General features: G+C 39.5%; 1 protein-coding gene across 3 annotated transcripts in view; it reads left to right on the top strand.

Annotated features, from left to right (window-relative positions):
• Fam135b (family with sequence similarity 135 member B) overlaps positions 1 to 16,254 on the top strand; it is a 285,796-nt gene that overhangs the window by 257,649 nt on the left and 11,893 nt on the right. For 2 of the 3 annotated variants that reach the window (XM_052747946.1, XM_052747947.1), the window contains exons 14-19: positions 2,012 to 2,178; positions 4,786 to 4,877; positions 7,775 to 7,872; positions 9,192 to 9,343; positions 12,828 to 12,938; positions 14,542 to 14,655. In XM_052747946.1, the coding sequence (XP_052603906.1) occupies positions 2,012 to 2,178; positions 4,786 to 4,877; positions 7,775 to 7,872; positions 9,192 to 9,343; positions 12,828 to 12,938; positions 14,542 to 14,655 (734 nt within the window). Of the gene's footprint in view, positions 1 to 2,011; positions 2,179 to 4,785; positions 4,878 to 7,774; positions 7,879 to 9,191; positions 9,344 to 12,827; positions 12,939 to 14,541; positions 14,656 to 16,254 lie in introns of those variants that run through there. The other variant, XM_052747948.1, reaches the window with a different exon arrangement.

The raw sequence follows: 16,254 nt of genomic DNA, 5'->3' as shown, positions 1-16,254 counted from the left end.
ATATTTGTCCCCTAAATATATTCATTTTTAATAAAATAGGATCATTGTGATGCTTCTTATTTTTTCCATTTAAAATATGAGAAATATCTTTCTATATAAGTTCATTTTCATTCAGTATTTTAATGTTTACATAGTAGTCTATTGTATGGATGTACCATGACTTATTAACCAAATTCTTAATGGATAGATATGGAAATTTTGTTCCATTTTTATTGTGATATACCACTCTCTTATGACACTAGTGTAACTTCACCTTTTCATATTTTGAAAAAGGAGATTTTAGGACCTTTGAGGGAACAGGACTCCACCATATTTGCCTTCTAAGTTCCCTTTAAGATTGTGGGCGTCTCAAAGTCACTACTCTATTTTTTTTTCAGTCCTAGAATATATAGCTTGATCATTGGCTTGTGCCAAATTCATTTTGTACCCTCAATTATCAGCTATATATTTTATTGGGCACATAATAGAAGTATTTTGTCAGAGTGCCTTATGCTCATTCTTCTCTTGCCAATTGCTAATAGTTATTGATTTTCACATAAAGAAAAAGTCCAGGCAGATAAACATTGAACATTCTGTGTAATAAATAGTATTAAATGCCTGTCCTATGACACTGGTCACCAAATCAAGAAGTCCAGCCAGACACTGTCCAAAGCTAGGTCAGAGTCGTCTCTGCTCTAACTGCAGGAATCAAAAGTAAGGCCAGTGTTGGGCAAGTGAGATGCTTCCTGCGTGCTCAGTGGAGCCAAAGGTTTTATCTGGAAGCGATGATTGTATGGAGAGTGAAAAGGGGCAGAAGAAACACTTTAGAGGAGAGAATGTCTTCACTGAGGGGAGGTAGATGAGGATGCTGATGCTAATACCAGAACATCACTAGTTTGAAAATCCACAATTGTACATTAGCTAAGATCCAAAAGTTTACCTGTTTTGTACTGCTCTAGATCAAAACTAGGGCCTTGCCCTTATTGGGCAAGAAATCTAAATTTAAATTGTATTTTCATGCTATTGAAATCTAAAATATTTTTAGATAAGGCTGGTGTGACAACACGTGTGGAGAATTTTGCGCCATGAAACTTTTCTGTTCAACTTTAGTAAAACTATTACATGAAAATACCTTACTTTCAGGTAATGTGCTTAGGCCATACAGAAAACAAAACTTAATTCTGTGTATAGACATGGTCCAATCCTCAGGTTATCGCAGTATATATATATATATATATGTGTGTGTGTGTGTGTGTGTGTGTGTGTGTGTGTGTGTGTGTGTGTGTAAATCTTAAAAACAGCAACAACAACCCCAACTGAAACCTAAAAATCTTCTATTCCCAAGCATTTCAGATAACTGGCTATTATCAGAAGTGTTAAAACCAAGACTGTAACCATCATAATCTCATTTGTGAATCAATGTTGTTAACCACCATCTTGTCAAGTAACCACACAAACAACATCTTAGCTGGGTTTAAAAGTCATTTCTGACATCCTGAGTATACCAAGGCCCAAAGAAACAGACCCAAGCCAAGCCAAGCCAAGTAGTTTATGATACTAACTAGAAAATAAAACCAAGATAAAACAGAGAAAAAAATAAAACCCAAAACCTTCATTGCTGTTGGTAATGGTGGAAAATAGTTCTTAAAAAGCAGATGGAGGCTAAACCATGCTGGGCTTGTATGAGAGGAAAGGAACTTACCCTCTCGGGAGATAATTTTAAAAATGTCCATGTCCTGTAACTGCAGAGTCTTATAAGTCTCATTACCTAGCCTCCTGTTCAATACAAGTCTAAAATAGAAATTTTTAAAATAAAAACTCTTTCTTCAGTTTATTTGAGGATGTTTTCCTTCTCTCTTATTAAGAACAAAGCTTTGCTTGCTGGCGTTTCCCCTAAGGTTTCATTCAGCATTTGATGTTCGGAAGACAATTTGTTTGTGAATACACAGCACTCCTACCTATCAGCCCAACTCATTCCCTGCTCAACATGGAATACACAGCATGGCTTGTGATTAATTGGTATATTCTCCAGTTTTTATCAGGCCAAAGAAAAGTTTAAAAAAGAACTGAAGATTGAAGGATTTCTGTACAGTGACTTATCCGTACTAGCTTCTGATATACCATATTTCCCACCAGAGGAAGAGGAGGAAAACTTGGAAGATGGGATTCACCTGGTGGTCTGTGTCCATGGCCTGGATGGTAAGTTCTAAGGAAGTTTCCTTCTCAGATTACTATCCTACATTCACTTTATGTCTATGAAGTAACTTAATTTAGATCAGGTATTCACTCTAAAAATCAACCAAACAGCAACCAGGAAAACATTGCTTTCAAAGGAAATGGAGTGGCCCAGGATATTTACATACATCATACATATACACACATGGATACGCACACACACACACACACACACACACACACACACACACACACACACACACACATATATAATTAATTAGTTAATTCAGTGACATGAATTTTACCAATCAATGGAAGGAAGGAAGGAAGGAAGGAAGGAAGGAAGGAAGGAAGGAAGGAAGGAAGGAAGGGAGGAAGGAAGGAAGGAAGGAAGTGTATAATCAATGGAATGAGTGTTCTGAATAAAAGAGAGACTGGAGTAAATGAATGAAGAAGTGAATGTACTGTTAGAATGAATACCTCAATGAAATGCCAGAATCGATGGAATTTATGAATCAATAGGATGGTTCTAGAAGAAGAGATGGAGGAAAAGGAATAAAGGATGCATTTTAATGAGCCTGGGTTAGTGATCGCAACTATTTTGTTGTCTATTTTGCTCATCTCTCACTTACCAGAACCTTTTGTATACTAGACACCACCGTGTTCTAGGATTTATAAAGATAAGAATGACTTTGACATTCATCAGCTCATTGTCATTAAAGGGTAATTCCTACCTCTCATTTTTAAAATTCTAAAATTCTTTGCAAAATGAGAAATCTGGGTGCCCAAAGACATGGCTCAGTGGTTAAGAGCACTTGCTGCTCTTCCGGAGGACCTGGGCTTGGTTGTCAGCACCTATGATGAATGGATCACAACAGCCTGTAACTCTAGCACCAAGGTATCAAATGCCTTTTTCCAGTCTCTGAGACTACCTGGATACCTGTGTCAATCACTCACCTAACTAGACACATAAATAAAAATAATAAAAATAAATCTTTCAAGTAAGAGCTCCAGTTATGCAATAGGGTTTACATCTGTTACCTTGTGCATATTGAAATAGAATTGTGTAACAGAGGTAGAGATGATTTGCTAGTATTGTACTGATTCGGAGAGCTGAGCTGCCCATGACAGCATCCCCGGGGCCACAGGTCAAAAGAAAAACAAGTGATCACAAAGACAGCTTTCATAATATTAATTCTGTAGTTCAAGGTGCATGTGTATAACCTCTTCAGAGTGTTATAGAATCTGTTTATTCAAATCTGCCAACTAGCATATTTATATTAAGAACGAGTACATTAGGACAAGTTATGAATATTTACACAGGCTCTCTATTGTGCCTAAAAGCCCAAAGCATATTTTGTTGTAAATATTCTCAGTCTAGCACATTATTAACTAAAACTGTTTTAGAAAACTTTAGGTTCCAGAAACTTTTTACTCCTAGTGTCTTGAGGAGAGAAGGATATATTATTCCCAAACTCTTTGTGTTAAATATAAATAGTATCAACTTTTTAAAAGACCACTCCTAAAATATCATTAGGGAAATTTAGGCTATAACATGAGTGAATCCAATTTATTTATTTACATAAACAGAGTGATGAAATTTAACTTCCCAAGAGGAAATATGTGTCTCTACTAATAAAACATGACCTTCCAATGACCTTGAGCTTGCAGGTTTGATCATATGCTATAATAGCCTACAGGATGGTAATCATCTGGGAATATCCACATCAGGTTTGTCTCAAATCTTGAATTCTTCCAAATATAATGTGTGTTTTTTAATACACCTTTAAATCATTGAGGAAATTTATAAAGAATGATATAAAATCAGTTGTAATTTCACTTACAATATAGAAGTTCTCCAAAACCATAACCTGTGGGGTTTATTTACATGGAAAAATATACTACCAAAATATCTAAACAGGTTGCATGTCTTTTTCAACTCTACAGGGACCAAGAAGAGGAACAAACCATATATTAATGTAGATATAGTAGAATGCCCATGATCAGAATAAAATATATGCCTAATTTATTCTGTTATAACAAATCCACTTTCCGTGTGACTTTTTATGCCAACAACATATTCCATGTGCTGTTTGTGTTTCTCATGCTAGTGACTTCCTGGAATTATAAACCTTTCATTCCTTGGCCCTATCAAGTACCCTATCAGGTACTCTTGGACATTTGCAAGCTTATTAATCCATTATCCATTGGCTTGGGGATAATTCTTCTATTTATACAACTGAACTGTAGTTGATAATTTAATCTCTTCCTAGTTATCTATAATTGATAGGCAAGTGATTTAAGAGGTGACTGCCCACTGTGCCATCTCAGCCACTAGGGAGCCCTTCCAAAAAGCTATTGAGAGAATGGTGTTCTGGGAAAGAAAGAGAACTAGTGTGATGGGTCAAGGAATAATTCCATTAAAGAATGGCCATTTAAAAGAGCCCCTTCTCTGTGTGTATGCATGGGCTCGGGTAGCAAAAGAGGAAGATGGGGAGTTACTTCAGTTATTTCTGTTACCTGCTTTAAAATAAAGAGAAAATCCAATTGTAATGTGTGAAATGGTGAGAAAGAAATCCCATGTGACTTATTATGATTAATTATAGGCTTGGGGTTACCTGTCATTTTCAGGGAACAGTGCAGACCTACGGCTGGTGAAGACTTTCATAGAACTGGGGCTCCCCGGGGGGAAACTGGACTTCCTAATGTCTGAAAAGAATCAGGTATGCTGTCAGAGATGCTGGGTTGAGAGAACATTGGATTTGAAAGAGTCTCCTAAAGACACCAAGATGATATGTATACACATGAAGTGAAGGGGGCATCTTCGAGGAGAATATCCAAGTGTTTGGGTAGTTTGGAGAGAAAAAGAAACTTACTGCATCGCTTTGGGAGTCTAAGGGAAAAAATGTGAAATGATGATAGGAATTAGCATGTATCAGGTAACTGGAGCCTTTTGGCTTAATTGGGCATTGGGAGCATGATGGCTTAGGTTACCAACTATGTGGGCATCCATGTAGTCACACTAGGGACAGAACATTGTCACCTACAGCTGTGCAACCCATAAAGTCAGCTCACTTTTGTTTTGCAATCAGACATGGCAAACTGAGGCTGTGACTGTTAATCTAGGAGCAAGAGATAGGGATGATCAGAGAGTGAGGTAAATGACTCATACTCATCCTTTGGAGGAATAGAGTTGTTAATAAGCAAGAGGTCTCATGATTAGTGAAAGTGGTAGTTATACAGAGAACCATCTGACATCAGAGCTGAGAAGTCAGGCTAGTGAGAGGAGTCGGAGTAAAGATGTTCACTGCCAAGCCTAAATAGCCTGAGTTTAATCCCTGAGGCTGACATACTAGAAAGTAAGAACCAACTCTCCCAAGTTGTCCCTTGACCTCCACATACACATAAATTAATAAATGATCGAAAGCTGAAAAGATCCTACTTATACCTCAAGTGTTAGTGCTTAATTTCTTTGCCTGTTTTAGACACTATGTTCCAGGGCACATAACAGGCAGTAAAAGGTACTATGTGAGGGAGGAAGAGTTAGGGCCCACTATTTTCATGGTACCTATCCCAGTTTCCTATTACACCTTCCAAGCAGCTCTATTACTTACCAATAGCACTGATTATTTACAGCACAGAGCATACAGCCTAGGGCTTCTGCAGAGAATCCTTCCTCTGACCCGGAGAACTACCACACAAAATTCCCGATCTTTTATGTCCTGAGGGATGTGTTTCATATGTGGCCATGTCCTGAGGGAGATGGTCCCAGGGCATTCAGAGAAGGCTGTAGAATCATGACTGATCGATGTTCCTTGACCTTGTGTTGGCTTTCCCTAGTGAAGGTTTCTCTTCAGGGACAATGGATGTGGTTAATAGCAGAGGCTGAGCCAGGAATCCAGCCTTCATTGTGTGTCCCTCCATGTATTCTGGGATATGTTCTAGGACATCTGGGTTCCACATGGATTCCACAAGCTTGTTTGAGCCAGATCTCTGTGCTAGTCACTAAACTGGAGGGATCTGTCTCAATACTGATTAAGTTCTACTGTGTTATTTCACTGCCTAACTATTGTAAGTCTTGTAAACAGTTCAGAATGCAGCAGTTGTTTCAAAGTACTCTGACTGTGGAGTTCCCAGTATTATTTTTGTACCTTATTGTGGTTTTGAGAGCATTTTTCATCATAGCGAGTGAAGTCTTCATTATCACAATAATTATAAAATAACAAATATACAAATCAGTAATGTCAGAAGGAGCAAAGAGGCTCTTGGAGACTAGAAGGTCATAATAATAGTCACACCACGCTTAGGTGTGTTAACAATATTTTAGAGAGTCTTTAAGATATGAGAAGAAACACATTGCATTCTCCACTTTTAAAGGCCAAGGAGATGCAGATTCAGGCTGCAGAAGCTACAGAACCCAGACATAGCCTCAGGGGAAGCAGAGTTACAGATAAGATTGTATTTCATGAAGCCTAGCAAAAAAACACGGTGCTTTGTCTCTTTCATGCTGCAGGCTTCATGGAGAGATGGGTGACCATGGACTTTAGGTCACTCACCTCTTTGCTTCTCCTTTCTCAGGTGTACTTGCTTCTTCACCACTGAAATGAATATTTGTGAGAGTTTTTGGCTGGAAGCTCAGGCATCCCAAGATGCTGTTGCTCCAGCACTGTTTATGAAGGATGTTTTTGCTTGTAGATATTAACTCTAAATACACGTCTGTGTTGCTCCCAATCATATTCCTAAAATTTCGTTATATAAATCAATCTATTATGTCTTCAGGCCCTTAGACATGCATGGGATTTCCCCTTATTCTTTTTGTGCTCCTTTATCATTTGGTCATCCTTCATAAGACATGAATGGTTTTCAAATCTTTCAAAGCTGATGTCTGTGCATGAACTTATGGCCTAACCTGAAGGCGATGCTGGGTGAAAAGCAATGACTTTAGAGTTTGCCTGATTTTCTTTCTATTGCTGTGATAAGCACCATGACCAAGTGTAATCTGAGGAGGAAAGGGTTTATTTCACTTGCAATTCCCCATCACAGTCCATCATTGAGGGGAGAACTATATATACTCATGGATAGCACAGCCCACAGTTAGCTGGGCCCTCCCACATCAATTGTCAGTTAAGAAAATGCACTATAGGCTTGCCAACAGGTCAGTCTGCTGAAGCATTTTTCTCAATGAGATTCACTCCTCTCAGATCTCTCTATCTTGTGTCAAGATGACAAAAACCAACCAATGTAAGAGTCAAGCATGTCTTGGTGTGAATCTGGCTCACACAAAGTGAGCAAGTGGTCTCCTCTCACAGGGCCTGCTTCTTGCACTGTGAAGTCATGCCAGCAGACACAGTGAGTTCATGTTGAGACAGCAGGTACCACATTCCAAGAACATATATATATACTCAGATCTTCCACCTTATTCCCCTAACTGAAGATCCTTTAGCAGATGCACAGTTTCTTCATTAGAGCCCCAGTGGATCTTTGTCTTGAAGTTGCATCTCAAACTAGAACCCTGACAAGATGCTTATACCCCTTTCATGTCATGCTGTTTAAGGAAAGAGGATTTCTAGTAAAGAGGCCATAACTTCTCCCAATACCTTTCCCCTTTCTTTTTTTCCAGATGGACACATTTGCAGATTTTGATACTATGACAGATCGATTGTTGGATGAGATCATTCAACACATCCAGTTGTACAACCTCTCCATATCCCGAATTAGGTAAAAGGAAACCACAGGTAGTTAATGCTGAGGGAAGATGGGTGACATGTTTTTGAGTGTTTATCATTTAATAATTTTTAGATGATTCTATAAGCCACTATGATAACTGACTTTTGGGCTCTTAATGAATCCGATTACTTTCAGGTAGGAGCAAATGAGTGAGTGAGTAGCAAGTCTAGCTTCTCACCCATATATCTTTCATAATATGGATGATATGAATAAATATTTTGCTGCTGAGCATTAAGAGTCTTAAAATTAGTACAACAATCTCTATGTTTGAATTAATGTTGGAATTCTCAAAAATTTGGGATCTGCCATGTACTGTGTGTGTAACTTTTTGCACACTTTTCAAACCCTTAAGCCTCCACTTTGTTATGTCTTAACTGGACTATCAGGAAGTGGATGTGCTAGAACCCTGAAGGAATCTACTGTCTAATGAGAGGATTTCAGCCAGTGCTAGTTGTATCCTCAAAATATGACAAAAATTTGGTCTAAATACTTAGATAACTCAGACTAAAGGAAGCAGCTTGTTTGCTTTAACGTATACATACATCAACGTAAGACTAAGATCATGTTGTCAGTTATTCTTTTTAGTCTCCAGGGATATGAGATCATGTGTTTACCCCACAAATAAGGATTTGTGTGATAATGACAGGACACAGTTCAGGCAATCCAATTGTGTAGGCTAACATCTGTAGCATTATTTTGCTGGTTTTATGTATGTTGTGAGAAGAGGTAAGATGGCACACCTGTCATATTATAGGGTTTGATAAATGATTAATTGAAATCTGAATGGCATATTGGATTGATGGGTTGGAGGAAGCAGGAAGTTTGGACAGAGCATGGAGGAGAATGACCAATCAGTGTAAGTGAGAGCAGACAGCTCAGCAGGTGTGGAGAGAAATGAGGGGATGAGTGGAGTCAGAGCAGTCGTCAGAGCTGAGATGATGAATGGCCTCCTGGGAAAGGCTAAGACTGGGATTTTATCTTGTAAATGATCAAGAGAGCACAGTGCTTAGATACATGGATTTCAGAAAGGACTCCATGCTGTCTCCAGATGGGCTGAGAGGAGGCCTGGGGACCAGACCCTCAGGGGGATTGCTCTAATAATGGAGATACTACAATTCTCCTGCACCTCAATGTATTTGCCTAGAGCTTCCATTCACAAAAACTGGATGAAAATGAATCTGTGGCAGTCATATGTTAGGTCCTCTGTACCTGGGGGAAGATGCTAAAACCTTGGTGCTTCTCACTCTAATGCATCCCTGAGCAGCAGTTCCCTGCCATCACTCACATGTATCTTTCCTGTCTCTAAACAGCTTCATTGGCCATTCCCTTGGTAACATTATCATCAGATCGGTCCTCACGAGGCCCCGGTTCCGGTATTACCTCAACAAACTCCACACATTCCTGTCACTGTCTGGACCTCACTTGGGGACTCTGTACAACAACAGCACCCTGGTTAGTACAGGTAAGACTTTGTCATCCTCATTATCCTTCAGAGTTCATCAGAGGTGTCAGGAAGGTGGAACTGGAGACAGAAGCTACTGATGGAATCTTAGGGCTTTCCCTAATGTGGGATGGTGGGTGGAGATTTGGTATGACAGTGTGGGTACATATACACAATGGAGTTTTAGTCAACCATAAAGGAAAATGAAATTATGAAATTAGTAGAAATAATAGAGAAAATTGAAAAATAGCACACTAAGCTAATATCCAGACAAATACTGCATGTTTGCTCTCATATGTGGAGCCTGTCTTCTAACTGTTAAATTTGATTAAGCCCTCTCACCCTTCAATATTCAATATTCATTTACTTTCTGTGAAATGGAGATTATGTGTACCTAATGCGTGTTTGCATATGTGTATATATGTTTACAGTATAGTGTATTGTGTATAATCATATCACATATGTCATATATGTGTTTAAACATTCATGGAATATGTGTGTGCATTCATATTTATATTTCAGTATCTATTGCTGATTGGTTCTGGGACCCTCACAGATACCAAAAGCTGAAAATTCTTAAGTATCTCCTGTAAATTCTCATAGTTTTTAAATCTAACCTAGACAATCCTTCCTCATATTTTATATCATCTCCAGACTGATTTTAATTCCTAATAAAATTCAAATGCTACGCAAAAAAATGATGTAAAGTATTGTCTATGGATAGTGTCCAGAAAAATGTCCAGGAGACAAAACTATTGCAAAAAGACTTTTAACCCTTGGTGTGTTGACTCTGCAGATGTGGAACTCATCTGTACCAAGATCTGACATGTGTGGGTGTGCACATGCATGCATGCATTCATGGTTGTGTAAGTGGGTGAATGCACATTGAGGATTCAAAAGGAAAATTATGAAGCAGACTTGCTATCATCTATTCTAGATCATAAATAACTGAATTCTGTACTGCCTGCTTGCCTTTTTTTTGAGGCCCTCATACCTTCAACGGTATTGTAAGAGACTTTGGGGGTATAGAGGGGAAAGAAGCAAGGCCTAGGCTGGGGGTGTATCTCATGTTACAGTGCTAGCCTAGTATTCCCAAGACCCTAGGTTTGATCCCCAGGACCCCAGAAAAGAATGACGAGGGAAGAAAACAAGGAAATGGAAGGAAGAGGAGGAGGAGGGAGGAAAGAGGAAGCAGTGGAAGGGGTAGGAATTGGGAAGGAGGAGGAGAGAGGCTTGATGCAACATGAGCAGGATTTCTAAGGCAGCAGGTTCTAGGAAGGTTTTCTAGTGTATGTAATGGCCTGGAAGGCTGGTTTAATCAACAAACTGAAGGAAATTCTCAGGGATAGAACCACAACACTCCACAGGGCAAGATGGATGGAGTGCCTGCCCACAGCCAGATGATGAAGGCAAGATGCTAGACACATGTGCAGATCACATAGACATTGCTAATGGTTTTAGCAACTGGTTTTACATTCAGAAACACACACAAGATATTTGTCCATATACAGTAATGATTAGTGTCAGTTAAATCATATTTCTTAACAATGGAATGTTTTCATTAATTGTTTGATTAATGTTTCATTAATACATTGTTTATACATGTATACAATGTATTTTGACCATATTCACCTTCTACTCCTTGAGATCCAACCCCTCACATCCTATAGAATGGGAGACAAATATTTATTAGCTATATATCTGGCAAGAGGATTGGTGTCTAGAATATACAAAGACCTAAAAACCCTAAACCCCAATAAAACAAGCAACCCAATTTAAAAACCAAAATAGCTTTCAAAGTGAGCAAAGAGAACTTAAAAAGTGAAACAGGGCTATGTATTTCCTGATTGGCTAGAACCTTTATGTGGCATTGTGGTCACCTCTAATGAGCTCTCTCTCCATGCTAATCCTTCAGTTTTCCCCATATTTCCCAATAACTCTGCAACTTTCTTCAAGGTGTGACTCAGACTCATGATTATTCGCTCCAGTTTCTTAAGGATGGTCCTTGTGCTCATGGCTTATTTGGCACTTTTATACATAGCAAATATAGCATCTTTTCTTTGGAACAAACCCAAAGCCATCTTTGGGCAAAGATAAATTAATTTAGCTACTTTCTCCCTCATAATTGTAAACTTGAATACAAAAAGTTTTAAAAAGATATATTACCAAACTCATCCAACTTAGAATACCTAAAGTAATTAATTCCATGTGGTTCATATTACGTTTTTTCTACATATGTGGACATCTACATATCAACCACTGTGATATATGTTTCTCTCTCTACAAATATATATATATATATATATATATATGTATATATTAAAACTTTTTCATGTCATTATAGTATTCATTCCTTTGTTGTTGATACATAATATACACTTGTAAGCATCTGCATAAGCACTGCATGGGATCTGTCAGAAATATATATTCTATTTTTTCAGTCTGTAGACTTTTATTGGGTGTTCTTTCCTTTGGCTTCCTTTACTGAAAGAGAACAAATGAATATCAGAGTATTCATGGTTTCATGGACTTAGAAGCCTATTGCTGTGTACTTTTGTAGGACAATTTATACTCCTGATACCAACTCTAAGAATGTAAATATGGGGACTGGGGACATGAGTCATTGGATAAGAACACTGGCTGCACAAGGTTTCTGGGGCTTGCTGCTGCCAGCCTTCCTCCATGTTCAAAGAAAGACTCTGTCTCAGGGGAATAAAATAGGATGTGATAAAAAAAAGCACCTCATATTCATCAGACACATGATGGTCTCCTCTGATCTCTGTGTGCACACTCAAATATAATACACACACACCAAAATAAAAATATAGATATACAAGATATACAAACTTAATTATTTGATAAAAGTCACATTGCTATTGTAGCATGAATCTTAAAAGGCCTTATTAATAAAAACAAACCAGGAGCCAGGTATTGGGGTGAACGCTGAAAGATCAGAGAAACAGAACAAGCCACAGCCAACCTCACCTTGCCAACTTCTCAGCTGATCCTGTTTCCTCAAACTGGAAGCCTCTGAGTCCTCACCTGAATGGATCTTAGCTGAAATGCTGCTAAAAGCCTAAAAGCTTAACAGGACTCTAGTTCCTTGTCCTCACACTTTATATACCTTTCTGCTTCCTGTCATCACTTCCTGGGATAAAAGGCGTATGTCACCATGCCTGGCTGTTTCCAGTGTGGCTTTGAATTCACAGAGATCCAAATGGATCTCTGCCGCCTGAATGCTAGGATTAAAAGCGTGTGCTACCACTGCCTAACCTCTATGTTTAATATAGTGCCTATTCTGTTCTCTGACCCCCAGATAAGTTTATTGCGGTGCACAATATATTAACCACACTCTATTTTAAGCTAACTCAAAATATCTTTTCTCCTTTTTTAATATATTTTATGTATCAGTGTTCTATCTGCATATAGGCATGCACCAAAAATACCTTCTTTGGCTTTGTTTGACTTTTCTTTTTTAATCTTCATTTTCCTTTTCTCTTCCTAGGCTTGTGGCTCATGCAGAAACTGAAGAAATCTGGCTCCCTTTTGCAGCTGACCTTCAGGGATAACGCTGATTTGCGCAAATGTTTCCTTTACCAACTTAGCCAAAAAACAGGTGTGTGGCTTGCTAGGCATCTGAGGTTGAGACCTTGAGACAATTCACTTTGATACTGTGTTCATTTGCTCCTGTGAGGTATGCTGAGACTGCCCAGCCGCATCTCTTCAACTTGCTGAGAGGCCAAAAGCTACCCAGCATGTCAGCCGGTCTCAGTCTGTCCCCTGTGTAGCATAGGAGCCATGGTGTGTGTAGGTTCAATACAGTACACAGAAGAAGCTTTGGCTTCTACTTCTGGTCAATCATGTAGTGCACTATATTGGCAGGTCCAGGACTGTGTTCCACCCTCACCTTGTATGTATAGATCCTCTTCACCTGGTGTAGACCCATCCTGAAAAAGAGTGAGCAGAACATTATCTGTGTTCCCACATGAGCTTCCTTTTATATTTTCCCTCACCCTGTGGTGATGATGTAAAAGAGCAGTGTGAAAACCCAGCCCAGATCATAGAGACTATAGCAGAGGAAAGTGTCAATAATGGACCAGTCATCTGTGTGCAGGAAGGGAGCACTTGTTGATACCCTGTATTCAATTCATTTACAAGCTCACGCTATTCCTTTTGTACTTGTGTCTCCCCTGCCCCCAGAGGATTATTCAGTTACCTACTGTGGGGAGAAAGAGAGGTAGGATTGGGCATACAAAGATACTGATTGCAATGAGTTCAGCACAGAAGTCAAAGCTTGTTTCAGCCATGGAGTGGTCAAGAGCTGGAGTGCTGTTACAGTTCTGTACTGAAGTAGATTATGGGATTACCTTTGTCCATCCTGTGCCCATATCAGCCAGCCATTGCCCTGGATGCTGCTCCAGTGTGTGATGCTCAGCTGTGATCTTGGATATGGATGTGAGGGCCTACAGAGAGGGTCAGCAAGGGCCGTCAGCCACCATCTTGTTGGCTATAGGTAGGAGAAGAAGAAGAGCTCCATCTTCAGGTGAGGGTTGAGGACAGTGTGCTGTGCACTGTTCCCAGATGTCCATAATGAATACTGAAGGTTGCATCGTTGTGCTGTGCTGACTTTTGGGTTGGAAGATATTCCATGCTCCCTGTGGGGAACAATGCAGGAAGGCAATGCTGGAGCTGGATGAGGCTGGAGAAGGCAAGCTTGGTGGAGGCAAGGCTGGAGGAGGCGAGGCAAAAGGCTTTCCTACTTCAGGTGACAGAGCAGGAGAGGCTTAGGATTAAAGAACCAGGAACAATGAGAAAGAGAAAACCATTTTCCCTATGGGCTCCCTAATTTTCTACCTCACAGAGACATGTTTTGTTCTCATAGCTCGATACCTTTTTTGCATTTTTCTCAGTGCTCACAGTGAGTCTCCATGGCTTCTATACTCCTGGGGTCAAGGACTTTGTCTTATGTCCAAAAACACAAAAAAAAAAGCCTTAACATACTGAGTTCCTTGCTCAGCTTCTCACAGGTGCCTGCTCTGCCTCCTCCCGAGCCGTATGTGGTGACACTCAGAACATCAGCTCTGTGCAGGGGTACATCACAGTGTCTGGTGTCTCCTCACTGCCACTCTCTGAGGAAGACTTCAAAATGTATACAACCCAGAGCGGGTGTCAGAGTAAAGGACCTCGATAGAAAGCATTCACCTGCCTTCTTGTTACAGGGCTGCAGTACTTTAAAAACGTTGTTCTGGTTGCTTCTCCCCAAGACCGTTACGTGCCATTTCATTCAGCCAGGATCGAAATGTGTAAAACGGCCCTCAAAGACAGACACACAGGTAAGCTACATTTCCTTTTGACAGAGACTTTCTAATTTTCAAAGTGAAAGTAAATTTATGAAATCTTGAGTATATTTGTTAATAACAGCTGGGCTCAGGCTCCAGGTAGCCTGCACAGCTGTGCTGAGTCTAGAATGGAGTTGGGGGCTAACCACACTGTCTGGGTGAGCACACATTCCTGTTAACAGTCTGGGTATTTCCTTCATGTGATATGAGCAGCCATTTGCTTGTCAGATGCCTGGAAAACTGGTGAGCTCCGTTTGTGTGTTGTCCATGGAAAAGAGAAGGATGGATACAGACATGGGAGATGGACTCTGCCCTCGAAGGACTTTATTGTCTAGTTAGAGCACCAGAGAAGCAAAGGTGTTGAGAGCAAAGTGCAATGGATAAAGAGAGGAAATAGTGTGTAATACAGTCAAATTTTACCAGTGGGAAATGAGACAAGGAGTGGAGACTACTGGGGTTCCGTAGAGAAGTTAACTGATTAGAGTGTCAGGAGTTTCTTAGGCAACCGGGACCAGGAGATGGGCTAACATTCCTTGTTTCCTTTGGTTGATTAGTTTATATCTATAAATACATTTTACTGTTTCAAAAGTAAGTGCTTTTCATTATATTCTGACTTTTTTATATTCTGATTTTTTTTAAGAGTCTGTCAAAGGTCCCCAAACTAGGTACTCACATGCAAACATTCAAAATTTCTGTTGAAATCAAGGAAAACCTAACAGAGACTTGGGTGGAAAATCACCTTAATTATTTAAATACAGAAAATAGCACTGTGGTTTTTACAGTCTAGTATGTGTTCTGGAAAGCAACCCAAGGCATGTCACAAAAATTACTTACTTTTTTCATTTGTTTGCTTGTTTGTTTGTTTTTGATAAAGTCTCAGTATGTGGCCCTGGTTGGCCTGAACTCATTGCATAGACAGGGCTGGCTTTAAATTCACAGAGATCCTCCTGCTTCTGCTGCCACACATGGTCAGAAAATTACTCTTCAAAATAGAAAACTATTAAAAATAAATATTTTCCAAAGAGGATTGGAGAGATAGTTCAGTGATTAAGAGCATGTACTGCTCTTGCAGAGGACCTGTGTTCTATTTCAGTACCCACATCAGATAGCTCCCAGCCACCTGTAATTCTAGCTCTAGGGAATCCAATGCCCTTTTCTGCCATCTCAAAGCACCTACATACATATGTTATACACAGATGCACTCACATACACATGAGAGTGTGAACACACACACACACATTCAGACACACACACAGAGAAGCACACATACACAGACACACACAGTCACACACACAGACACAGACAAATATACACGTACACAGAGAGACACAGACACACATACACAGACACATACACATAGAAAGAGATCTGAAAAAATAAAGTATTCATTCATAGAGTATTTGGAGAAATCAAACCTATTTTATCCAATAACGTTAATTCTTCTGCTCCTCCCCTTTACCCCCTCATCATTCTCTTCTAATCTCTTTGTATGAATGTGCCAACTTAAAAGTGGTAGATTTGTAAGCCATAAGGGCTTTGATGATGGCTCATTAGATCAAGTGCTTATTGTACATGCTTGAGTACTTGAGTTTG

The sequence above is a fragment of the Peromyscus californicus genome, unplaced genomic scaffold (genome assembly GCF_007827085.1).
Source record: "Peromyscus californicus insignis strain IS unplaced genomic scaffold, ASM782708v3 Scaffold_20__1_contigs__length_68692818, whole genome shotgun sequence".
In the NCBI taxonomy this organism is placed as follows: Eukaryota; Metazoa; Chordata; class Mammalia; order Rodentia; family Cricetidae; genus Peromyscus; species Peromyscus californicus.
This window is presented reverse-complemented; position numbering and strand designations above follow the sequence as displayed.